This window comes from Coregonus lavaretus (assembly GCF_964263955.1).
Source record: "Coregonus lavaretus genome assembly, chromosome: 4".
NCBI lineage: Eukaryota > Metazoa > Chordata > Actinopteri > Salmoniformes > Salmonidae > Coregonus > Coregonus lavaretus.
In genome coordinates, this window is record NC_139991.1 from 72,881,900 (window position 1) to 72,909,109 (window position 27,210).

The following is a 27,210-nucleotide window of genomic DNA, read 5'->3' on the forward strand; positions in this document are numbered from 1 at the left end:
GCTGCTGAACCCTACTGCTGTACCCTACTGCTGTACCCTACTGCTCTACCCTACTGCTGTACCCTACTGCTGTACCCTACTGCTGTACTCTACTGCTATACCCTACTGCTGTACCCTACTGCTGTACCCTACTGCTGTACCCTACTGCTGTACCCTACTGCTGTACCCTACTGCTCTACCCTACTGCTGTACCCTACTGCCTTACCCTACTGCTGTACCCTACTGCTGTACCCTACTGCTCTACCCTACTGCTGTACCCTACTGCTGTACTCTACTGCTGCACCCTACTCGGGGGCGTGGTCACGTTAAGCCATTCCTCACCGTGTGTATCTATTGTTGTGAAGGGCCTGTAAGTGTTTCACTGTTAGTCTACACTTGTTGTTTACCAAGCTTGTGACTAATGTGTGTGTGTGTGTGTGTGTGTGTGTGTGTAGTTAAACATTTTTGGGAAGCCTGGCTGCCCTTGGCATTCATAAATACATGCCACTTTGTAGGCTGAGTGTCAATACCCTGATGGTGTTTGTAATAGATGTCCCTTTCCATTCAAATGGCAGGTGCACAGTGCACTGTTCAGAAGCTGGACCTGTTTAGGAGTTGAGGAATGTGTGCAGGTAACCTACTTTTTGAAGTGAATATTTGGACAAAAAATACTTGTGTTCATGACACTTATTTTTACAGTTAAATGCCATGTCTTTACTATAAAGCCCGTAAAGCATGTGGACACATAAGAGGTCCTGTAAAAAAATATTCTGACCCCCCCGAATGTCACGGACTCTGGGTGGCACTTTCAAGTAAATTTACTGCTGTATGCTAATACACTTATATAATATCCTGACCTAGAATGCAAACACTGTAACAATACTTTTGGAATTGATTTTATGATTTATTTGAACAGGGGAATGTACCAAACCTAAGATGAAGCATTTAATGCGTTGAACCATCATAATAACATTTAACAAATCCACCTTGCATCAATTTAAGGTTACACATTTTATGTCCCCCCTCTAAACTGGTTCTGTGCCCCACCTTGGCCACCCCGTTCAAAATGTTCTGGACATGACACTGCGAGACAAAGACGAAAAGTGAAGTGAAACTGAAATGCAGATCACCACAGAGCGTCCTCTGCTATATTCTCATCGCTTGTCAGCACTCAAGCGGCTTTTTGTGCATCTATTTTCAGTGAGGGGTTTCCATGAGAGGGACAGCTACATTCTTTGAGTGGGGTTGAGGTCACTGACCCAAGAGTTGGATCTCTTTTCCGGGCAAGAGTGTAGTCTATTGTTTACCAAGTCCCTAGCCTTAGTCTCTGCCTCTATACTAGACCTCGTCCAAACGGTTCACTGTCCAAACAGTAGTCAAAGAGAGAAGGACTGACACTGTAGTAGACATCTACAAATGGACATGGCTCCAGATGATTTGGTTAGCATGTGGAACTGTGAAGACGGCTTTTCTCTAATTCTACTTTTCCCCTGGAAAGATGTCGTTGGGGATTGACAATGGAAGCTATTTCATCAATCTTCTTAGAAGTTCTCTGAACTTAATCGGTTAACAAAGGCTGGTTGTGTAGGCTAGTTTTTGAACTTATTGAACTCTTAAAAGTTCCCATCATAATCGTGTGGTGCATCGCTTGCCTCAAATGTTTTTTTTCCTCCGTATTTATGGAACTACTTGCAATGCAGGCGCTGTATCTATCTATATAACTTGCAGCAGGCATGTACTATGCCAGTGAGAAATGTGGATTGAAAGTAGTGCTGCCTTCCTCAATGCCTCCCTCAAACGCAATAGCATTAGATAACCTATATCCTACAGAAACTCACCCGGCAGTTACACCTTGCCACTAGATCGTAGAAGAGCTAGTGAGGTGGGCTGGTCTAGTGGTCTAAAGGATCAGACACATAGAAAATAGGACTGCCTATAGGTACTTACTTAGTGCTCTATTTTTCATGTCACTTCTGGCGGCTCCCGCACGTGGAAGTTTGCTCTCTGATTGGCTCAAAGTCAATTTCTCATCCGCTGACGAGCATTGCGATTCTACAAGTAGAAACAGCAGGTACGTCGGTACACCAGCGGGGACGTCTTTTTGTTCTAGCAAGAGAAGGAACGGCCTCCTACCGTTATAAATACCTATCGGTAGTCCGAGTTCTCTGTATCTGTACCATAAGACGCTGCCTCTGGAGTCTGGGACACACATATACCGCTGCAGCATTGGGTTCGAATCCGGGCCCATTGCTATTTCAGCAGCATCTCTTCTCCTGTCTTTTCCCTCTGTCTCTATCCTACCCAAACGGGGCGGATTGTTCCACTCCTTAATAAGAAAATAAATGATAAGTGCTACTGAGAATGCAAATGCAATCGCTCAGTATGCAGTGCATTTTTTGCAGTGGAGCTGTCGTAACGTAGGTCTAGGGGCGGAACAGCTAAATTACTGGTATTTCATGTCATTTTTATATCTAGTGTAAATCTGGGATGCATTTGGTGTATCCAGTAAAAACATGGTTACAGCCAACCCTTAAAGACCGATTCTTCTCAGGAATTTTTGACTGAAAACCAGAGAACACACACGCAAAGGGACAGCCTGTCCATTGTTGTATTTGACGCAGTGTATATCACTGCTTCGAGTCGGAACAATATAATGCAGCCATCGTGAAACCTCTGTTTAATGAAAGTGGAGCACTTCTTTAAACCTGTGTGTTTCACCCGTATACAACGGGTTAACGGTCTGAGCCTCTCACACACTCAAATCCCAGAGTGACATTCTAATTAAGACTTTGAATATTCATATCGTTACTCATCTCATAATCCAAAGTCCCAGTTGATTGTGCAGAATGGTAATTTCTTGAGTCACTTTAGACATGATGAAAAAAGTAAATGGAGAAGCACACATTTTGAAGCATAAACTCTGACGATTTCCGATTAAAACTTTGCTATTCAAATCCTAATGCTGTAAATGTGTTTTTGGCTGTTGTTCAGGGAACTCCTCATGATACTGAAAGCCAGTCAGTTTGACCGAAGTAGGAACCCCAAACTTTCAGCAGGCGTCCTATTGTAAGAGAGACACCAGCAGGGATCATCAAAACCATGTCGCCATCATTTAAATGACCACATGTAAGATTTCTCATTGATCCATCTGCAGGGCTTAGTTATTGGAATCTGATGGATGCCATTTTTTTCCACTCCATTGTGCTGAGGTTTGGTGTTGGTGCATTCCTAAAGGAACATAATGCTCGATATCGGGGCATGTTGCTGCAGGAACTAGGTTACAAAACCATGTTTGAAGGCAATGCCTGTAACTAAGATGTGTGGGAATACATACATATATATATATATATATATATATATATATATATATATATATATATATATATATATATATATATATATATACACACACACACACACACACACACACACACACACACACACACACACACACACACACACACACATTATTGTTTTATTACTTTTCCTAATTTAACTGTAAGGCCACTTTAAGAAATGGAACACTAGTCACTTTAATAATGTTTACATATATTGCACTACTCATCTCATATGTATATACTGTATTCTATTCTATAATATTCTACTGTATCTTAGTCCATGCCGCTCTGTCATTGCTTGTCCATATATGTATATATTCTTCAATTCCATTCCTTACTAGATGTGTGTGTATTGGGTATATGTTGTGAAATTGTTAGATATTACTGCACTGTTGGAGCTAGAAGCACAAGCGTTTCTCTACACCCGCAATAACATCAGCTAAACACGTGTATGTAACAAATAACATTTGATTTGTAAATATATATAATTTTTTTTGTTCCTGGAGGCTGTTGCCATAGTGATAACCAAAATATACCTGTATATACACAATATATAAAATATACTAACAGTTATTGATCTTCAGAAATCAAGTGAACTCAGTGAAGTCATTTATCATGATGAGTAGGCCTCTTCCCATAGGAGCCTCTTCAACACTGCAGCTGAGAAGGGGTGTCAGAACCCTGCGCTAAACCTCCCTCTCCCCTTAATATAGAGTAGGGATTGAGCCCGTGGAATGCTGCCAGCCGGCCTGTCCCACCTCACACGGCCGTGCCAGTGCCAAGAGACCGAGACGGACCACACCGGGAGACCGGGGAGAAAGCACAACAGAATGAGCTTCTGACTGGCAAATGAGATCATGGTGGACCGATAATACTGTATCTACTATTGCTAGATTCACACAATAGTACCGACCCCCAACCGTACTGTGCTGGCTTGGATATCTTCTTTTCACATCGTCCTTTCCAGCACGGTTACAGCGTAATACAGCTCGGTTTGGCTCTGCTTTGCTCAGTAGTGTGAAAAGGGTAACTGTGTGTGTTTGGGGATTTAAAGCACTTACTCAGAGCATAACCTCAATCTTCACAGTTTGGATACCATTTTGATAAAACTGAGTGGAATTCGCCTCAGCTCACAGTGGGGGATGGGAGTGTGAGGTGTGAATTGCTTCCAGCTTCGTGCTTGTGTAACATAAATTGGATGGCAGGAAGCTTGGTTGGTTAAAAATATAAATAAATGCATGGTTGGTTAAGGGCTGGAGGTAAGCATTTCACGGTAATGTCTACACCTGTTGTATTCGGCGCATGTGGCAAATAAAATTTGATTTGATTTGAAGTTCAGTTCAACATTCTCAGCATTTTGCCAGATCCGAATATCATCAGTCACATGAATCATATTTTGACCTTCTTATCACACAATTTGAACACCTACATGAATATTGATCTATCTAACAACATGAGTTTTCATGAACAATTTCGGTTGAGTCCCAGACCTATTCCCTCTATAATTCACTACTTTTGACCAGGGCCCACAGGCCCATTGATGTGATTTAACTCATGATGTGTGTTGCTATTGTCTCATTTACATTTCTACATTTTTGTCATTTAGCAGATACTCTTATCCAAAGCCACTTACAGGAGCAATTCGGGTTAAGTACCTTGCTCAAGGGCACATCGACAGATTTTTCACCTAGTCGGCTCGGAGATTCGAAACGGCAACCGTTCGATTTTACTGGCCCAACGCTCTTAACCACTAGGCTACCTTCCGCCCCTGACAGTCGGACGGTCATTGTTAAAATGGTTGCTCCTCACCCACGCCAACAGTCAACATAATATGACTCGCATGCTGTTACTCTTTCTGTCGGTGCCGTGACTGCGACACTAGCTACTGTTCCTATCTGTGCTGTCATCACTGACCGGTTATAAATAAGTGGCTCCAGAGCTCAGTCCAGAGTCTAGGCCGAGGGTCAAATCACTCTTGCTACACAGACTTATTTTTATATAATCGTTCAGCTGAGGTGTTCTCGGGAAATGCTTCGAAAGTTCATTTAACTGGTCAAATGCGAGACAGACACTGATGCGAGGACTTGCAGTATGTCTGTCTGTGTCTCTGTCTGTTCGTCTGTCAGTCTTTGTGTCCATTTTAAGTATCTGTATGTCTGTCTAAGTGGCAATAGTACTGTTTGTCGATTTTTGAGAAGCCGTAGCCAGTATACACTTCCTCAAAATAGTCCAAATTTATCTAAGATAATTCAAGAAGTCTGTTTTTTTTTTGGACGTTTTTGCTGAGGAGATCTTAGCCACGCAATTTTCCATTAACTACGATGTTTGGTGCAGTATTTCTCAATGAAACAATATGCAAGAAAAACGAGTTGTCTCTCGTTGAATGACAACAAAGACTTTATTGAAGAATCCCTACTGTTGACCAATCACCGACGAAGGGTAGTGTGTAGTGTGCCTGAACATCTGATAAAACCCTAACCGAAGTCCAAATCGAACGAAAACGTCACAAAATGTTATCATAATATATGTCCGAACGCTTCCGAACTGTTTTCGGCTGGGAAGCATGCGGACGCCTCTAGGGACCAGGTTACCAGGGAATAGAGTCAGTTGTCCCGGTCAGCCAATCGGTGGCCTAGCCTGGTGCTGGAGACCCCAGTCTGCCCCTGAACTCTTTAGTTGTCTCCAGGAAGTGGGCAGGTTGAGACAACCTCTAGAAACTCCTGTCCGCCTCAACTCACATCTGGGCCCTTTCCTTCTGCTGGACTCCCTGACTGGTGTGTCTTTTGACCATAACCCACTACGAAACTTACACTAAAACCTTTAACCGATTTCTATTCCTCTTCCTGTTTGCTGTGTGTGTGTCTGTTTGCTGTGTGTGTGTCTGTTTGCTGTGTGTGTGTGTGTGTGTGTGTGTGTGTGTGTGTGTGTGTGTGTGTGTGTGTGTGTGTGTGTGTGTGTGTGTGTGTGTGTGTGTGTGTGTGTGTGTGTGTCTGTTTGCTGTGTGTGTCTGTTTGCTGTGTGTGTCTGTTTGCTGTGTGTGTCTGTTTGGTGTGTGTGTGTGTGTGTCTGTTTGGTGTGTGTGTCTGTTTGGTTGTGTGTGTGTGTGTGTGTCTGTTTGGTGTGTGTGGGTGTGTGTGTCTGTTTGGTGTGTGTGTGTGTGTGTGTCTGTTTGGTGTGTGTGTGTGTGTGTGTGTGTGTCTGTTTTGGTGTGTGTGTGTGTGTGTCTGTTTGGTGTGTGTGTCTGTTTGGTTGTGTGTGTGTGTGTGTGTCTGTTTGGTGTGTGTGTGTGTGTGTGTCTGTTTGGTGTGTGTGTGTGTGTGTGTGTGTGTGTCTGTTTGGTGTGTGTGTGTGTGTGTGTGTGTCTGTTTTGGTGTGTGTGTGTGTGTGTGTGTCTGTTTGGTGTGTGTGTTTGGTCATCTCTGTCCTCTAACCGGGACACCGGGACAGTTGCATCTTTACCTGAACTGGCACCTTTTTCGGAGACCACCACATGGTGGCGCTCTTTTTCAGTATGTCTGTCTGTGTTTGTTCTCTCCTCTATGTCTAGAGGAGGACATTGCTGTTGAGCTGATTTAAATGTGGTGTAGAGAAGTGATACTAGTGATGGCGTGAATAGGACAGGAGAAGTCTGGTCACAGTCGTCCTCCCCTGTGTATTAGGAAAGCCCTCTTTAGCTACAGGCGCTATCGCATCACTGCACATTGCTAGGCAACCCAAATAGATTTACCCTCGGAACTTAAACTTTCAACACCTTCCCCTGAATTCTGAAATTGTTTTGAGGGATATTTTTCACAGCAAATTTAGTTGTTTTTCTCTATTGAAATGAAATGTCTTCTTTCATTTAGTATGGTACTGCTTTTGATTCCTCAATCGACGTAATAATCAGTCAAGCCACTTGAAAATGTTCTGTTGATGCTATTTTCAGAGGTCCCACTTCCACATTCAGCGTTCACCAGATATTTCCATTTACTGTTATCTGTCCCCGAGACAGTTATTTTCTACCATGGCCCCTTTTACACTGGAACTGGAACTACTGTAAAGTCCCATCAGGGAGGAGGGAACTACTCTCTTACTAGATTACAGGAAGAGAGTTCATGGTGAAATGAGAGCTCAATAGTTAACAGGAGAATGGTTAATGGTGAAATTAGAGTTTACTAGTTAACAGGAGGATGGTTAATGGTGAAATGAGAGCTCACTAGTTAACATGAGGATGGTTAATGGTGAAATTAGAGTTTACTAGTTAACAGGAGGATGGTTAATGGTGAAATGAGAGCTCACTAGTTAACATGAGGATGGTTAATGGTGAAATTAGAGTTTACTAGTTAACAGGAGGATGGTTAATGGTGAAATGAGAGTTTACTAGTTAACAGGAGGATGGTTAATGGTGAAATGAGAGCTCACTAGTTAACAGGAGGATGGTTAATGGTGAATTGAGAGCTCACTAGTTAACAGGAGGATGGTTAATGGTGAAATTAGAGTTTACTAGTTAACAGGAGGATGGTTAATGGTGAAATGAGAGTTTACTAGTTAACAGGAGGATGGTTAATGGTGAAATGAGAGTTTACTAGTTAACAGGAGGATGGTTAATGGTGAAATGAGAGTTTACTAGTTAACAGGAGGATGGTTAATGGTGAAATGAGAGTTTACTAGTTAACAGGAGGATGGTTAATGGTGAAATGAGAGTTTACTAGTTAACAGGAGGATGGTTAATGGTGAAATGAGAGCTCACTAGTTAACAGGAGGATGGTTAATGGTGAAATGAGAGCTCACTAGTTAACAGGAGGATGGTTAATGGTGAAATGAGAGTTTACTAGTTAACAGGAGGATGGTTAATGGTGAAATGAGAGTTTACTAGTTAACAGGAGGATGGTTAATGGTGAAATGAGAGCTCACTAGTTAACAGGAGGATGGTTAATGGTGAAATGAGAGCTCACTAGTTAACAGGAGGATGGTTAATGGTGAATTGAGAGCTCACTAGTTAACAGGAGGATGGTTAAAGGTGAAATGAGAGCTCACTAGTTAACAGGAGGATGGTTAATGGTGAAATGAGTTTACTAGTTAACAGGAGGATGGTTAATGGTAAAATGAAAGCTCACAAGTTAGCAGGACGATGGTTAATGGTGAAATTAGAGTTTACTAGTTAACAGGAGGATGGTTAATGGTGAAATGAGTTTACTAGTTAACAGGAGGATGGTTAATGGGAAAATGAAAGCTCACAAGTTAGCAGGACGATGGTTAATGGTGAAATGAAAGCTCACTAGTTAGCAGGAGGATGGTTAATGGTAAAATGAGGGTTTACTAGTTAACAAGAGGATGGTTAATGGTGAAATGAGAGCTCACTAGTTAACAGGAGGAGGGTTAATGGTGAAATGAGAGCTCCCTAGTTAACAGAAGGATGGTTAATGGTGAAATGAGAGTTTACTAGTTAACAGGAGGATGGTTAATGGTGAAATGAGAGCTCAGTCTTTTGTTTCCCAAAGTTATAAACAGTATAATGTAATGCTCCGTGTATGGTGTTGTCTTTAACCTTTGACCCCCTGTCCTGTGTGTGTCCCCTGCTGTCCCTGCAGGTGTAACGGTGGTGGAAACAGAGAGCGGCAGTCATGGTGGCCCTGTCACTGAAGATTGGCGTGGGGAACGTGGTGAAGACCATGCAGTTTGAGCCCTCCACGATGGTGTACGATGCCTGCCGTATGATCAGGGAAAGAGTCCCCGAGGCACAGCTGGGCCAGCGTGAGTACACACACACACACACACACCTCGGACACAAACTCACCCATGGACTTCGGACACACACACACCACGCCGATACACACTCTTATACACATATAGTTTTGATCGCCACACACACACCACAGATACTCCTATACAAACACACACACGTATAGTTTTAGTCATGTCTACGCCTACACCACGTTCTAGCTCTTCTTCTTCTCTAAAGGTCATTTAGAGTTCACCAAGAATAGTTCTGTCTATGAAGAACTAAACATTTTGTTTAATTAATATCGATTAAACTATGATTACGTGGCCATTATGTGTGACTCAAACTTAAATTGAAGTTTAATTAAAATCCAGGAATAATTTCACTCTTGTCTAAAACGTTATCTTCACTGTCAAATGCTAATTTGTGCAGGAGTATGCATCAACAGTCTGAAACGGGCCGATGGTGTATAACCCAATGCGGAGCTGTTAAGCTATTCAGTTTATCAGTCCAGTGCAGCTTCCTGGGATGTTGACAAACTAGAGCCGCTGTCTTTCAAAATCACTCATTTGACAACAGGAGATTAGATAGGAATGATTTATGCTTGTTTCTGGATCCCTTTTGCAATCTGCTGTGGCACAGGCCAACAGACTCCTATAAATGCTAGCGCTTCTCACTAAACCAATACTGACAGTGAACTATCTACTACAGACTTGAGCAGCTGTCTTTAATAACAACCAATATGACAACAGGAAATTCAAAGAGATGGTGAATGGGTCTCTTGTAGGGCTGGGAATTGCCAGGGACCTCATGATATTATCACAATACGATATCTTTTGTCTATATGTATTGCGTTTCGATACTGTGATTTTATTGCGATTCGATGTTCCAAACATATTGCTCGACATACACTGCCGTTCAAAAGTTTGGGGTCACTTAGAAATGTCCTTGTTTTCCATGAAAACATACATTAAATGAGTTTGAATAGGAAATATAGCAAAATGAATAGGACATGTAGTCATTGACAAGGTTAGAAATAATGATTTTTAATTGAAATAATAATTGTCCTTCAAACTGCTTTCGTCAAAGAATCCTCCATTTGCAGCAATTACAGCCTTGCAGACCTTTGGCATTCTAGTTGTCAAATTGTTGAGGTAATCTGAAGAGATGTCACCGCATGCTTCCTGAAGCACCTCCCACAAGTTGGATTGATGGGCACTTCTTACGTACCATACGGTCAAGCTGCTCCCACAACAGCTCAGTAGGGTTGAGATCCGGTGACTGTGCTGGCCACTCCATTATAGACAGAATACCAGCTGACTGTTTCTTCCCTAAATAGTTATTGCATAGTTTGGAGCTGTGCTTTGGGTCATTGTCCTGTTGTAGGAGGAATTTGGCTCGAATCAAGCGCCGTCCACAGGGTATGGCATGGCGTTGCAAAATGGAGTGATAGCTTTCCTTCTTCAAGATCCCTTTTACCCTGTACAAATCTCCCACTTTACCACCACCAAAGCACCCCCAGACCATCACATTGCCTCCACCATGCTTGACAGATGGCATCAAGCACTCCTCCAGCATCTTTTCATTTGGTCTGCGTCTCACAAATGTTCTTCTTTGTGATCCGAACACCTCAAACTTCGATTAGTCTGTTTTTCCAATCTTCCTCTGTCCAGTGTCTGTTCTTTTGCCCATCTTAATCTTTTCTTTTTATTGGCCAGTCTGAGATATGGCTTTTTCTTTGCTACTCTGCCTAGAAGGTCAACATCCCGGAGTAGCTTCTTCACTGTTGACGTTGAGACTGGTGTTTTGCGGGTACTATTTAATGAAGCTGCCAGTTGAGGACCTGTGAGGCGTCTGTTTCTCAAACTAGACATTCTAATGTATTTGTCCTCTTGCTCAGTTGTGCACCGGGGCCTCCCACTCTTCTTTCTATTCTGGTTAGAGACAGTTTGTGCTGTTCTGTGAAGGGAGTAGTACACAGCGTTGTACGAGATCTTCAGTTTCTTGGCAATTTCTCGCAGGGAATAGCCTTCATTTCTCAGAACAAGAATAGACTGACAAGTTTCAGAATAAAGTTATTTGTTTCTGGCCATTTTGAGCATGTAATCAAACCCACAATTGCTGATGCTCCAGATACTCAACTAGTCTCAAGAAGGCCAGTTTTATTGCTTCTTTAATCAGCACAACAGTTTTCAGCTGTGCTAACATAATTGCAAAAGGGTTTTCTAATGATAAATTAGCCTTTTAAAATGATAAACTGGGATTAGCAAACACAACATGCCGTTGGAACACAGGACTGATGGTTGCTGATAATGGGCCTCTGTACGCCTATGTAGATATTCCATTAAAGATCAGCCGTTTCCAGCTACAATAGCCATTTACAACATTAACAATGTCTTCACTGTATTTCTAATCAATTTGATGTTATTTTAATGGACAAAAAAATTGCTTTTCTTTCGAAAAGGACATTGAACGGTAGTGTATGTCTGCTGCCGAGAGACAAGAGAGCCATGAGAAAACGAGTTTTTAAATAAAAGTGCTATACATGTTGAAAACAAATTGGCTCCCTCTTAAAAAGAAGATGGAGAACAAGCGGTAAAGGAAAAATGCTGGAATTTTCGTGCAGGTACAGAAAACGAGCGCAAAAATAATATTGTCACATTGCCAAAATGATACGATATATCGTCAAAAATAATATCCCGACATGCAACTGTATCGATTTCATCCCCCGTCTCTTGAAACTCTGCAGTAATCCAAAGGGATGCGTCCCAAATGACACCCTATTCCCCATATAGTGCACTACTTTTTGACCAGAGCTCTGTGGGACCTGGTCAAAAGTAGTGCACTACATAGGGAATAGGGTGTCATTTGGGACACACCCAAGCTCTTGCAACAAACATTACGCAAAGAATTGTGAAAGCAAACAATTTCATGCCTCCACACCCATCTTTCCTCATACAGACATTTCTGTGTTCACGGACTTCATCGTCTTCTCATTGAATACTTGCCGTGCAGTTGATTTCCCTGAGGCCTTGAAGGGTTGATGACTTATACCGAGGGTCATATGGCCTGCTCAACCTTTCCATGTTAAAATGTCCATGAATGACTGCTGAGCAGATGCAGTGTTGATATGTGAAGGAGGATATTTCAGTGATCCAGGGTCTGGATACTCGAGAATTCACCCTTTTTGCATCTTTAATGTTCGAAGATTTTGTCAGTCTCCCTCCCCTATTTCAAGATTCCTTAATCCCCATCTCATCATCTCATTGCCATAACAGCTCAATGATGCAGACTGGTTGGAATTCAAAAATACGATCACTGTCTGTTTTTATACTTCCTTGTTGACATCAGGTCCCGCCAAAAAATACCTATTGGTCCAGCGAAAAATAACTGGAGTGAGAAAAAAATATCTTCAGGAAGCCCAGAAATGTCTCAAGTTGAATATAACAAAGACAACTGTGTCCCTTATCGAAAGGAACCTCTCCGTCTCTGCTTTCCAATGTGCCTCGGTTAGGGGTTACGTATGAAGCTGTGTGCTGTTACATAAGTGATTCTCCCTTCCTTACTTGTCCCAACCTGTGAGTAATTTTCCACTTTGAGAGCAAGAGAGAGCGAGAGAGAGAGAAAAGAAAGAGGGAGGATGCGTCTTGGCCAACATCAACAGCTAATATGGAATGTTCAGCGTCTGAAATGGCCAGATTCCTTCAGTCCTGGCAGGCTGTGCTGGCTAGGCACCTTTCAGGGCCTAGAGGGACAAGAAGTACCATTTTGAAACTTGGATTTAATCCACTTAGTGCTGAGCAATTTTTGCTTTTTGAGGTTGGTTCGGTTTTGGTTCGATTTATTAAAAGATTATCACGTTTTTGGTTTCCATATTATTATTTTTTACATGATGGTAGTGACTGCTCATTACTGCTTATCATTTTTACATTTTACATTTTAGTCATTTAGCAGACGCTCTTTTCCAGAGCGACTTACAGTTAGTTAGTGCATACATTATATTTTTTTCATACCCCCTGTTGGAATCGAACCCACAACCCTGGCATTGCAAACGCCATGCTCTATCAACTGAGCTACATCCCTGCCGGCCATTCCCTCCCATACCCTGGACGACGCTGGGCCAATTGCGCGCCGCTCCATGGGTCTCCCGGTCGTGAACCAGGATCTCTAGTGGCACAGTTAGCACTGCGATGCAGTGCCTTAGACCACTGCGCCACTCGGGAGACGGGAGACTATCATTATCCCTTATTACTGATAATTTATTCACATTAATTTACTTTAATAAAATATTTCAGTTGTTGTTGTCTGCTGAATACCAACTATCAATCACTTAGATCATGTATTTATATGTATGTATGTATTTGTGTCTATATATACATACAGTGCATTCAGAAAGTATTCAGACCCCTTGACTTTTTCCACATTTTGTTACGTTACAGCCTTATTCTAAAATGCATTAAATTGTTTTTTTTCCCCCTCATCAATCTACACACAATACCCCATAATGACAAAGCAAAAACAGGTTTTTAGACATTTTTGCAAAAAATCTAATAAAACTGAAATATTACATTTACGTAAGTATTCAGACCCTTTCCTCAGTACTTTGTTGAAGCACCTTTGGCAGTGATTACAGCCTTGAGTCTTCTTGGGTATGACGCTACAAGATTGGTACACCTGTATTTGGGGAGTTTCTCCCATTCTTCTCTGCAGATCCTCTCAAGCTCTATCAGGTTGGATGGGGAGAGCCGCTGCACAGCTATTTTCAGGTCTGCCAGAGTGACCATCGGGTTCTTGGTCACCTCCCTGACCAAGGCCCTTCTCCCCCGATTGCTCAGTTTGGCCGGGCGGCCAGCTCTAGGAAGAGTCTTGGTGGTTCTAAACTTCTTCCATTTAAGAATGATGGAGGCCACTGTGTTCTTGGGGACCTTCAATGCTGCAGAACGTTTTTGGTACCCTTCCCCAGATCTGTGCCTTGACACAATCCTGTCTCGGTGCTCTACAGACAATTCCTTCGACTTCATGGCTTGGTTTTTGCTCTGACATGCACTGTCAACTGTGGGACCTTATATAGACAAGTGTGTGTCTTTCCAAGTCATGTCCAATCAATTGAATTTACCACAGGTGGACTCCAATCAAGTTGTAGAAACATCTCAAGGATGATAATTGGAAACAGGATGTACCTGAGCTCAATTTCAAGTCTAATAGCAAAGGATCTGAATACTTATGTAAATAAGGTATTTCTGTTTTTTATTTTTTTAATACATTTGGTCAAATTTCTAAAAACCTGTTTTCACTTTGTCATTATGGGGTATTGTGTGTAGATTGATGAGGGGAAAAAAAGAATTTAATCAATTTTAGAATAAGGCTGTAATGTAACAAAATGTGGAAAAAGAAAAGGGGTCTGAATACTTTCCGATCATGTATTTTCAGGTAGAGATACCTCGCCAAGTAACTACCAGGACATCCATCTCAAGCCCCCTCCTCAATCTCTAATACCCTTTCTCTCATTTCTCTTCCAGCCACTGACTACGGTCTGTTCCTGTCCGATGAGGACCCCAAGAAAGGCATCTGGCTGGAGGCAGGCAAAGCCCTGGACTACTACATGCTGAGGAATGGGGTGAGTCAGTCAGTCACAGCTGACTGCTATGGGACCCAATTCACTTCAAGGCTGTCCTTTCCGCATCTCCTTCCATTCATGACCACTGATAGATGAAAGCACTGGATAGGCTTCAGCCATGTTGCTCTCCCTCGTGAAGGCGAGGTGGTCAGGAAAGAGCTATTGGGGTCTTTTGAGAAATATCGGCAGTATATTCCACAACACCTACAGAGACGACACCGACAACTGTTGTCAGCGATAGATGTACGACAAAATGATCCGTTTATTTTCTGTTACCTATTGGTTGTAGACTCACAACACTGAACTGGCGACCAACACACGTCAGTGGTAAGCTGCACCAGTGACGACTGGGTTTAGAAAGCCTGAAACCTAAACCTGTCTGGACATGCTGTATTTGACACTACAATGCAAATCAATCACAAAAATACCCATATATTTTTATAAGAACATTTGAGACATACTGTATAGTCAGTCAGTTTGAGACATACTGTATAGTCAGTCAGTTTGAGACATACTGTATAGTCGGTCAGTTTGAGACATACTGTATAGTCAGTCAGTTTGAGACATACTGTATAGTCAGTCAGTTTGAGACATACTGTATAGTCAGTCAGTTTGAGACATACTGTATAGTCGGTCAGTTTGAGACATACTGTATAGTCAGTCAGTTTGAGACATACTGTATAGTCGGTCAGTTTGAGACATACTGTATAGTCGGTCAGTTTGAGACATACTGTATAGTCGGTCAGTTTGAGACATACTGTATAGTCGGTCAGTTTGAGACATACTGTATAGTCGGTCAGTTTGAGACATACTGTATAGTCGGTCAGTTTGAAACATACTGTATAGTCGGTCAGTTTGAGACATACTGTATAGTCGGTCAGTTTGAGACATACTGTATAGTCGGTCAGTTTGAGACATACTGTATAGTCGGTCAGTTTGAGACATACTGTATAGTCGGTCAGTTTGAGACATACTGTATAGTCAGTCAGTTTGAGACATACTGTATAGTCAGTCAGTTTGAGACATACTGTATAGTCAGTCAGTTTGAGACATACTGTATAGTCAGTCAGTTTGAGACATACTGTATAGTCAGTCAGTTTGAGACATACTGTATAGTCAGTCAGTTTGAGACATACTGTATAGTCAGTCAGTTTGAGACATACTGTATAGTCAGTCAGTTTGAGACATACTGTATAGTCAGTCAGTTTGAGACATACTGTATAGTCAGTCAGTTTGAGACATACTGTATAGTCGGTCAGTTTGAGACATACTGTATAGTCAGTCAGTTTGAGACATACTGTATAGTCGGTCAGTTTGAGACATACTGTATAGTCGGTCAGTTTGAGACATACTGTATAGTCGGTCAGTTTGAGACATACTGTATAGTCGGTCAGTTTGAGACATACTGTATAGTCGGTCAGTTTGAGACATACTGTATAGTCGGTCAGTTTGAAACATACTGTATAGTCGGTCAGTTTGAGACATACTGTATAGTTGGTCAGTTTGAGACATACTGTATAGTCGGTCAGTTTGAGACATACTGTATAGTCGGTCAGTTTGAGACATACTGTATAGTCGGTCAGTTTGAGACATACTGTATAGTCGGTCAGTTTGAGACATACTGTATAGTCAGTCAGTTTGAGACATACTGTATAGTCAGTCAGTTTGAGACATACTGTATAGTCAGTCAGTTTGAGACATACTGTATAGTCAGTCAGTTTGAGACATACTGTATAGTCAGTCAGTTTGAGACATACTGTATAGTCAGTCAGTTTGAGACATACTGTATAGTCAGTCAGTTTGAGACATACTGTATAGTCAGTCAGTTTGAGACATACTGTATAGTCAGTCAGTTTGAGACATACTGTATAGTCGGTCAGTTTGAGACATACTGTATAGTCGGTCAGTTTGAGACATACTGTATAGTCGGTCAGTTTGAGACATACTGTATAGTCGGTCAGTTTGAGACATACTGTATAGTCGGTCAGATGAGACATACTGTATAGTCGGTCAGTTTGAGACATACTGTATAGTCGGTCAGTTTGAGACATACTGTATAGTCGGTCAGTTTGAGACATACTGTATAGTCGGTCAGTTTGAGACATACTGTATAGTCGGTCAGTTTGAGACATACTGTATAGTCGGTCAGTTTGAGACATACTGTATAGTCGGTCAGTTTGAGACATACTGTATAGTCAGTCAGTTTGAGACATACTGTATAGTCAGTCAGTTTGAGACATACTGTATAGTCAGTCAGTTTGAGACATACTGTATAGTCAGTCAGTTTGAGACATACTGTATAGTCAGTCAGTTTGAGACATACTGTATAGTCAGTCAGTTTGAACGTTGGTACTATGATACTGATGATAGTACCCACATGGTGGTCCTCTGTAGCTCAGTTGGTAGAGCATGGCAATTGCAACGCCAGGATAGTGGGTTCGATTCCTGGGACCACCCAAGCTTAAACAATTTATACACGCATGACTGTAGGTTGCTTTGGATAAAAGCGTCTGCTAAATGCCATATTATAATGTTTTATTATGATGCTAACAGTTCTACGAGGTATCTAGCTAGCTAGCTGAAGTATTGTCTAATGGATGTGGTTTATATATAATTGTGGTTTATAATTAACAAATGTGATCTAGTAAATGTGAATGTGCCCTCTGAGCGGAACACTTAGAAAATATGTATTTTCAACATATTGTGCTCACTGGGTGGTTTATCAGGAAAAACATGTGAATGTGGTTTATCAGGACAAACATGTGAATGTGGTTTATCAGGACAAACATATGGATGTGGTTTATCAGGACAAACATATGAATGTGGTTTATCAGGACAAACATGTGAATGTGGTTTATCAGGACAAACATGTGAATGTGGTTTATCAGGACACTCTGGAGTACAAGAAGAAGCAGAGGCCCTTGAAGATCCGCATGCTGGACGGGACGGTGAAAACCGTCATGGTGGACGACTCCAAGATCGTCAGCGACATGCTCATGACCATCTGTGCCAGGATAGGTCAGTTTAATGAATTAGAGATGGGCACATTCATTATAATGTGTAACACAGTCATCGCACAAAATGTTATGTAAGTTAGTTGGCTAGCGGTAATTAGTGAATTGGCTGCAAAGTAAGTTGATGTAAGCTCACGTTAACATTTCATTACTTATCTGTTATGTCATTATAATGGTTGTGTTATCTAGTCATTATGACTAAAGTGTATGTCTATTGTTACTGCTTGATGATCAGCCACTTTTTCAACTAGTCAGATTTCCAGCTAAAACAAAGGCTCTTTCCTTGATTCCCCACATCCTCTCCTCGCCGCCTCAAAACACAATGGAGGATAATTGTATTTTATATTTAACCCTTATTTTAACGGGTGAGTTGACTGAGAGCACGTTCTCATTTACAGCAACGACCTGGGGAATAGTTACAGGGGAGAGGAGGGGGGATGAATGAGCCAATTGTAAGCTGGGGATGATTAGGTGACCATGATGGTATGAGGGCCATATTGTGAATTTAGCCAGGACACCAGTGTTAACACACCTACTCTTAAGATAAGTGCCATGGGATCTTTAGTGACCACAGAGAGTCAGGACACCCGTTTAACGTCCCATTCGAAAGACTGCACCTTACACAGGGCAATGTCCCCAATCACTGAAGATCCAACATCCCTCCCTTCTGACCTTCTCCTGCAATAAATGTATAGGAAAGATAATTTGAGTTAGAGCCAAAAAGTAAATTTTTCTTGCAACACTCTTTGGGCAGGTATCACAAACTATGACGAGTACTCATTGGTGCACGACATCGTGGAGGAGAAGAAGGAGGAAATGACAGGCACTCTGACAAGACGGGACAAGACGCTGATGAGAGACGACAAGAAGATGGAGAAGCTGAAGCAGAAACTCCACACAGACGACGAGTGTAAGACACACGCACAGACACACACACACACACACACACACACACGCGCACAGACACACACACACACGCACAGACACACACACACACACACACACACACACACGCACACACACACACACGCACAGACACACACACGCACAGACACACACACGCACAGACACACACACACACGCACAGACGCACGCACAGACACACGCACGCACAGACACACACACGCACAGACACACACACACATGCACAGACACACACACACACGCACAGACACACACACACACGCACAGACACACACACACACACACACACACGCACAGACACACACACGCACAGACACACACACGCACAGACACACACACACACGCACAGACACACACACACACGCAGACACACACACGCACAGACACACACACACACACACACGCACAGACACACACACGCACAGACACACACACGCACAGACACACACACACACGCACAGACACACGCACGCACATACACGCACAGACACACACACACACGCACAGACACACACACACACACACGCGCGCGCGCGCACAGACACAGACACACACACACACACACACACGCACAGACACACACATAGACACACACACACACACGCGCACAGACACACGCACAGACACACACACGCGCACAGACACACACGCGCACAGACACACACGCGCACAGACACAGACACACACACGCACAGACACACACACACACGCACAGACACACACACGCGCACAGACACACGCACGCAAAAGTGTCTATGGTGCCAGTTGTCATGTAAAAATCTATTTCACGCTGGGAACATTTTGACATGACACCAGTACCTGTATTGATGACAGTATTTACTTGTGCTTCATTTTGAATGTCCATTAGGACACCACTGATTTTAATTTGATTGACTGGCATCAAGTTGTGTTTTCTCACATAGATTTACATTTAGTTTCATAAAAGTTGTAATTTCTTGGTATTTACTGCATTTTATTGACATGGTTTGCATAGATAAACATACATTCCCATTGAGTTGTTCTGACTGGCATTGAGTTGTATTGATTCCCATTGATTTACATTGTGATTGACAGTGAACTGGCTGGACCACGGGCGGACGCTGAGGGAGCAGGGTGTGGAGGAGACAGAGATGCTGCTGCTCAGGAGGAAGTTCTTCTACTCAGACCAGAACGTGGACTCACGAGACCCCGTCCAGCTCAACCTGCTCTACGTCCAGGTACTGACCACTACCCAGGCTGCGTCCAAAATGAAAAGTAGTACTCTTCAAAAGTAGTGCACTATATAGAAATATGGTGTTATTTCAGATACAGCCCCAGAATGACCTCTGTTCACTGTTGGCCAAATCCTGCCTTGAATTGTGAAAGAAACCACGGCAGGAATACGGTTTGGGTGTTGAATGTTTGGGAAGAAGGTTATCCTTGGAGGGGTTCATGTAGACCTGTCGGTGTTAATGATTGATCAGACTCTGTCCTTTAGTCTGAGAGTCACAGCTGGAGGCGCAAGGTGCCCATTGAAGTGTCAGCCATATTTAATGTTCTGAGGTGACAGATGGCATAGTGGTGGTGGGTGGGATTTCTTCTCCCAAGATCACCTCCCAGGTTTGAGGATAAAATGTTGTTCAGTGTGTGATCATCTCATATAGTCATACGCACGCACGCACGCACGCACGCACACACACACACACACACACACACACACACACACACACACACACACACACACACACACACACACACACACACACACACACACACACACACACACACACACAGTGAAGGAGTGAACCTTTGTCTTTGAGACTTTTGCAGTCTTCCTCTCACAGAAGCATCATCTTCTTCTTTCATAAGACTTCTAGTCTTTGTGTTCCTGCCAAAGACAGTAGTTCTGGGAGCTCTCCTTTCCCTGTTGAAACACAGCTGGACACGGGGGCCCAGGCCAATGCAAACACTGCCCATGTGGCCTGCCTGCCTTTAGCGGTTTTTGCCAGAGTACATCACAAAATGTTCCCAATAGTTCATGCTCCCGGTAATATGAAAACAATTAAACATTTGGACCAACATTAAAGTTAATTTATGGATACATTTTCTCGTCGTTCATTTTGATGCTAGAAAGGCATTAGATTGTCCCAGAAAGATGATATTTGATGATATTTTCCTTCAGGGAAATATTAGCCTAGTCCCAGATCTGTTTGTGCCCCACAGTTCCCTAGGCTGGTCCAAGTGAAATATGCAAAACAGCAGAGGAGCCTCTGTTTATTTACAGTGCCTGTTTTTTTAAATCTCCTCCGCAATCTACACACAATACCCTATAATGACAAAGCGAAAACAGGTTTTTAGAAATCTTTGCACATTTATTAAAAATAAAAAACAGATACCTTATTTACATAAGTATTCAGACCCTTTGCTATGAGACTCAAAATTGAGTTCAGGTGCATCCTGTTTCCATTGATAATTTTTTAGATGTTTCTACAACTTAATTGGAGTCCACCTGTGGTAAATTCAATTGATTGGACATGATTTGGAAAGGCACACACCTTTTTATATAAGGTCCCACAGTTGACAGTTCATGTCAGAGCAAAAACCAAGCCATGAGGTCGAAGGAATTGTCTGTAGAGCTCAGAGACAGGATTGTGTCGAGGCACAGATCTCGGGAAGGGTACAAAAACATTTCTGCAGCATTGAAGGTCCCCAAGAATACAGTGGCCTCCATTTTTAAATGGAAGAAGTTTGCAACCACCAAGACTCTTCGTAGAGCTGGCCGCCTGGTCAAACTGAGTAATCGGGGGAGAAGGGCCTTGGTCAGGGAGGTGACCAAGAACACAATGGTCACTCTGACAGAGCTCCAGAGTTCCTCTGTGAAGATGGGAGAACCTTCCAGAAGGACAACCATCTCTGCAGCACTCCACCAATCAGGCCTTTATGGTAGAATGGCCAGACGGAAGCCACTCCTCAGTAAAAGGCACGTGACAGCCCACTTGGAGTTTGCCAAAAGGCACCTAAAGACTCTCAGACCATGAGAAACAAGATTCTCTGGTCTGATGAAACCAAGATTGACCTCTTTGGCCTGAATGCCAAGTATCACGTCTGGAGGAAACCTGGCACCATCCCTATGACGAAGCATGGTGGTGGCAGCATCATGCTGTGGGGATGTTTTTCAGAGGCAGGGACTGGGAGACTAGTCAGGATTGAGGCAAAGTTGAACGGAGCAAAGTACAGAGAGATCCTTGATGAAAACCTGCTCCAAAGCGCTCAGGACCTCAGACTGGGGAGAAGGTTCACCTTCCAACAGGACAACGACCCTAAGCACACAGCCAAGACAACGCAGGAGTGGCTTCGGGACAAGTCTCCGAATGTCCTTGCGTGGCCCAGCCAGAGCCCGGACATGAACGTGATTGAACATCTCATGAGAGACCTGCAAATAGCTGTGCAGCAACGCTCCCCATCCAACCTGACAAATACAGGTGTGCCAAGCTTGTAGCGTCATACCCAAGAAGACGCAAGGCTGTAATTGCTGCCAAAGGTGCTTCAACAAAGTACTGAGGAAAGGGTCTGAATACTTATGTAAATGTGATATTTCATTATTTTATTTTATTTTTATAAATTAGCAATAATTTATAAACTGTTTTTGCTTTGTCATTATGGGGTATTGTGTGTAGATTGATGAGGTGGGAAAAACGTTTTTTTCAATTTTAGAATAAGGCTGTAACATAACAAAATGTGGAAAAAGTCAGTCTGAATATCTTCCGAAGGAACTGTATCTATTTGCCTGATCTCAGATTACTCCTGGCTCTGTTTGAGATCTTCCTTAATTTATTATCCATGTAATATTGAAATGTCAGGAGATGATCCTGGGAATAATGTCCTTGGGGATAATGTCTTTGGGGATAATGTCATTGGGATGTTCCTCTCCCTGTGCAGGCCCGTGATGACATTTTGAACGGCTCCCATCCCGTATCTTTCGAGAAGGCCTGCGACTTTGCCGGATACCAGTGTCAGATCCAGTTTGGTGACCACAACGAGACCAAGCACAAACCAGGCTTCCTAGAGTGAGCACTGTTTATTGCATAATTATTAAATATATAATGCTATGTATATGAATGGCTCAAATATTTTCGATATATAACAAAGATACATTTGCCTTTTAGTAGTGCGTGTATACATACATACAGTACATTTTGATGTAGTATCACTTGAATCACAAGTCAGAACTGCTGGATAATATTGCCTGCCTTAGTGATTTCACTGTCTTCATCAATAAAGTTTGTTTCCATTTAATTATTTCTGATTTCCTTTCTCTAGTATGAAAGAGTTCCTCCCTAAAGAGTACATCAAGAACAAAGGGGAGAAAAGAATCTTCCAGGTAAGAACCCGAGCGTGTGTGTGTGTGTGTTGTTTTCTTGTGTGTGGGTGCATGCGTGTGTGTGTGTGTGTGTGGGGGGGGTCATTGTAAGGCCAGTCATATTTGGGCTGCTCGCTCTTTGTGGTGGGGACATTGTTTTTCTCACAGACTGAAAACGCATGATCTGATTTTTTTTCCCACTCTGGTTTGTAATAATAGTCTTTGTCTCCATCTGTGTAAAGTTGAATGTTTTCAAAGTATGATTAACAACAAAGTCTGATCAAGCCAACTAGATGAATTGTTGCTATGGCTGTAACTGTATTGATTTAAAAGTGTCCCGACTTGCTCCGTTTAGATGTTTTCTACTGTGACACTATAGTATCGCTGGCTGAGATGTTCAATAAGTCTTATTTTTCTTTCCTACACAGGCTCACAAAAACTACCAAAACATGACAGAAATCGAGGCCAAAGTCAGCTACGTCAAACTGGCTAGGTCTCTGAAAACCTACGGAGTGTCATTCTTCCTAGTAAAGGTAAAATGGCACTGACAAAATAACATTCAACCATAACACTTAAACTCCTTAAACAAGTCTTAAACAACATTGAAGATCTTCTCTTCTTTCTAACCAATCAAAGCTCTGACATTTCAAAGCTTTTGAAGTTCCACTCACTGCCTTTGACGGTTGAATGGAATGTGCAATACCTTTTCAAATGTTCCGGTATCATAGGACTGGAGTTCTTTTAACCATGTGTGTTTGTGTTGGTGCGTGCGTGTGTCCCCGCAGGAGAAAATGAAGGGTAAGAACAAACTGGTCCCTCGTCTGCTGGGAATCACCAAGGAGTGTGTGATGCGGGTGGACGAAAAGACCAAGGAGGTGATCCAGGAGTGGAACCTCACCAACATCAAACGCTGGGCTGCCTCGCCCAAGAGCTTCACCCTGGTGGGTCCCCTGACCTCTGACCTCCTGGTCACCTTTGACCTTCTGGTCGCCTGGTCAGCATTGGACCAGTGACATTCAGGGTCGTGTTCATTAGGCACCAAACAAGGAAAAAACGGACTGAAACAAGGGAGGGTCTACCTGGATAAGAAATGTTCATTGACCACTTTTAAAACATTTTCTGTTGTGTGCCCTAATGAACATGACCCAGCACTCAACTAGAGCTAATGTCAAGGGGAACATATTGTCTGGCTATTTAGAATTAGGTTGTTTTGTGTTCAGTTGCAGTTATTTTTGACTACACCACAGTGTTCATTGTCTTGAGTTTGTCTAGAGTGGAATATGAACACGGGGTTGTCTATTGCTATTAGAAAAAATGGATACAACCCCTTTAAAAGAATACACACTGCAAGGATTGGTGCTGTGTGTTTTTAAAATAAGTTATTATAGAACATAGAAAATAAGTTGTTTGCACTTAAAAGAACATTGAAAGGATGTCATTTGATAGCCCCGGGTCCTGTGTGGCTCAGTTGGAAGAAGCCAGGGTTGTGGGTTTGATTCCCGCAGGGGACCAGTGCGAAAAAGTAAAAGAAAATTGTATGCACTCAGAAAAAGAGCGTCTGCTAAATGACTAAAATGTAAATGTAAGCCATACATACCCATCACCTTATGACTCTACATCAGCAACATTCAACAGTGTTGCATTTTGGTCATGTGCTGGAGAATACAGGTCCAAGCTGCACATTGCATGTTTTCAACTAACGCTGCTTATTTTGCCCACAAATGAACAAAAATGAACCACACTTCCAGCCCCTGAAGGATTTTCTGCCTGTAAACAAACAGGACTATTTTCAAACATTAACATACCACAAGGCTCCATTTTCTTTGTCTGTTCTTTTGTCGGTTGTAAACCATAACAGGAAAGAAGACTGGCCGTTTTGTCCGACTTATTATTATTATTATTATTTTCTGGGGAGTATTTCCTGGCAGCTCACCAGATAAATAAAGTTGAGCTCCATAAGGAGTTTTTGACGGTTGGAAAGGCGTGTGCAGCGATACGCCATCCCATCTGGTTTGGGCTTAGTGGGACTATCATTTGTTTTTCAAAAGGACAATGACCCAAAACACACCTCCAGGCTGTGTATGGGCTATTTTACCCCCGACCTCAACCCAATTGAGATGGTTTGGGATGAGTCGGACGGCAGAGTGAAGGAAAAGCAGCCAATAAGTGCTCAGCATATGTGGGAACTCCTTCAAGACTGTTGGAAAAGCATTCCAGGTGACTACCTCATGAAGCTGGTTGAGAGAATGCCAAGAGTGTGCAAAGCTGTCATCAAGGCAAAGGATGGCTATTTGAAGAATCTCAAATATAAAATATATTTTGATTTGTTTAACACTTTTTTTGGTTACTACATTGTTGTGATGTCTTCACTATTATTCTACAATGTAAAAATAAAGAAAAACCCTTGAATGAGTAGGTGTGTCCAAAATTTGACTGGTACTGTGTAAATATATATATATTTTTTTATTCCAGGACTTTGGCGATTATCAAGACGGTTACTACTCTGTCCAGACGACTGAGGGAGAGCAGATTGCCCAACTGATCGCTGGTTACATTGACATCATTCTGAAAAAGGTACTGCAGTGCCATTTGATGTTTCACAATATAGATGCATCGGAGTGTGGTGAAGTTGCCCTTAGACACTGATCTAGGGTCAGTTTCCCCATTTAATGTTTAAGGTTAGGATTGAGGGAGGGGAAGCTGATCCTAGATCTCTACATAGGGGAAACTTCACTACGGCGCGGATGCATTGCCCAACACTAACACATAATCCCGGTTGCCGGCAGAGATTGTAATCATTCAAGATAGTGAATCAAGAGTGCTGTATGACCAGGTCACCATGGAAATCATATTGACAAAAAGTCAGGGTACACTAGAGTTGCCTCTTCAATGTGTCTGTGCACTGCAGTACAGTAGGGATAGGGTATTGCCGTTTAGAGATTACGGCCATAAGCAAACTGTATACGGCCATAAGCAAACAGGAAAACGCTCATCCAGAGGTGGCGCTCCTAGTGGCCGGGGACTTTAATCCAGGTAAACGTAAATCTGTTTTACCTCATTTCTACCAGCATGTTAAATGTGCAACCAGAGGGGAAAAAACTCTAGACCACCTTTACTCCACACACAGAGACGCGTACAAAGCTCTCCCTCACCCTCCATTTGGCAAATCTGACCATAATTCTATCCTCCTGATTCCTGCTTACAAGCAAAAACAAAAGCAGGAAGCACCAGTGACTCGGTCAATATAAAAGTGGTCAGATGAAGCAGATGCTAAGCTACAGGACTGTTTTGCTAGCACAGACTGGAATATGTTCCGGGATTCTTCCGATGGCATTGAAGAGTACACCACATCAGTCACTGGCTTCATCAATAAGTGCATTGATGACATCGTCCGCACAGTGACTGTACTTACATACCCCAACCAGAAGCCATGGATTACAGGCAACATCCGCACTGAGCTAAAGGGTAGAGCTGCCGCTTTCAAGGAGCGGGACTCTAACCCGGAAGCTTATAAGAAATCCCGCTCTACCCTCCGACTAACCATCAAACAGGCAAAGTGTCAATACAGGACTAAGGTCGAATCGTACTACACAGGCTCCGACGCTCGTCGGATGTGGCAGGGCTTGCAAACTATTACAGACTACAAAGGGAAGCACAGACGCAAGCTGCCCAGTGACACGAGCCTACCAGATGAGCTAAATTACTTCTATGCTCGCTTCGAGGCAAGTAACACTGAAACATGCATGAGAGCATCAGCTGTTCCGGACAACTGTGTGATCCCACTCTCCGTAGCCGATGTGAGTAAAACCTTTAAACAGGTCAACATTCACAAGGCCGCAGGGCCAGACGGATTGCCAGGACGTGTACTCCGAGCATGCGCTGACCAACTGGCAAGTGTCTTCACTGACATTTTCACCCTCTCCCTGTCTGAGTCTGTAATACCAACATGTTTCAAGCAGACCACCATAGTCCCTGTGCCCAAGAACACTAAGGTAACCTGCCTAAATGACTACCGACCCGTTGCACTCAAATCTGTAGCCACGAAGTGCTTTGAAAGGCTAATCATGGCTCACATCAACACCATTATCCCAGAAACCCTATACACACTCCAATTTGCATACCGCCCCAACAGATCCACAGATGATGCAATCTCTATTGCGCTCCATAATTCCCTTTCATACCTGGACAAAAAGAACACCTATGTGAGAATGCTATTCATTGGCTACGGCTCAGCGTTCAACACCATAGTGCCCTCAAAGCTCATCACTAAGCTAAGGACCCTGGGACTAAACACCTCC

The 27,210-nt window shown here is 42.8% G+C and overlaps 1 protein-coding gene across 1 annotated transcript in view; it reads left to right on the top strand.

Moving 5' to 3' along the window:
* Positions 1-27,210, top strand: part of tln1 (talin 1) — a 137,309-nt gene that overhangs the window by 45,693 nt on the left and 64,406 nt on the right. Inside the window, 10 exon segments of the mRNA XM_084160439.1 lie at positions 8,888-9,050; positions 14,538-14,635; positions 17,524-17,653; positions 18,404-18,559; positions 19,648-19,790; positions 22,492-22,619; positions 22,873-22,933; positions 23,341-23,445; positions 23,698-23,853; positions 25,385-25,486. Coding sequence (XP_084016565.1) covers positions 8,921-9,050; positions 14,538-14,635; positions 17,524-17,653; positions 18,404-18,559; positions 19,648-19,790; positions 22,492-22,619; positions 22,873-22,933; positions 23,341-23,445; positions 23,698-23,853; positions 25,385-25,486 — 1,209 coding nt within the window. The 5' untranslated portion in view covers positions 8,888-8,920.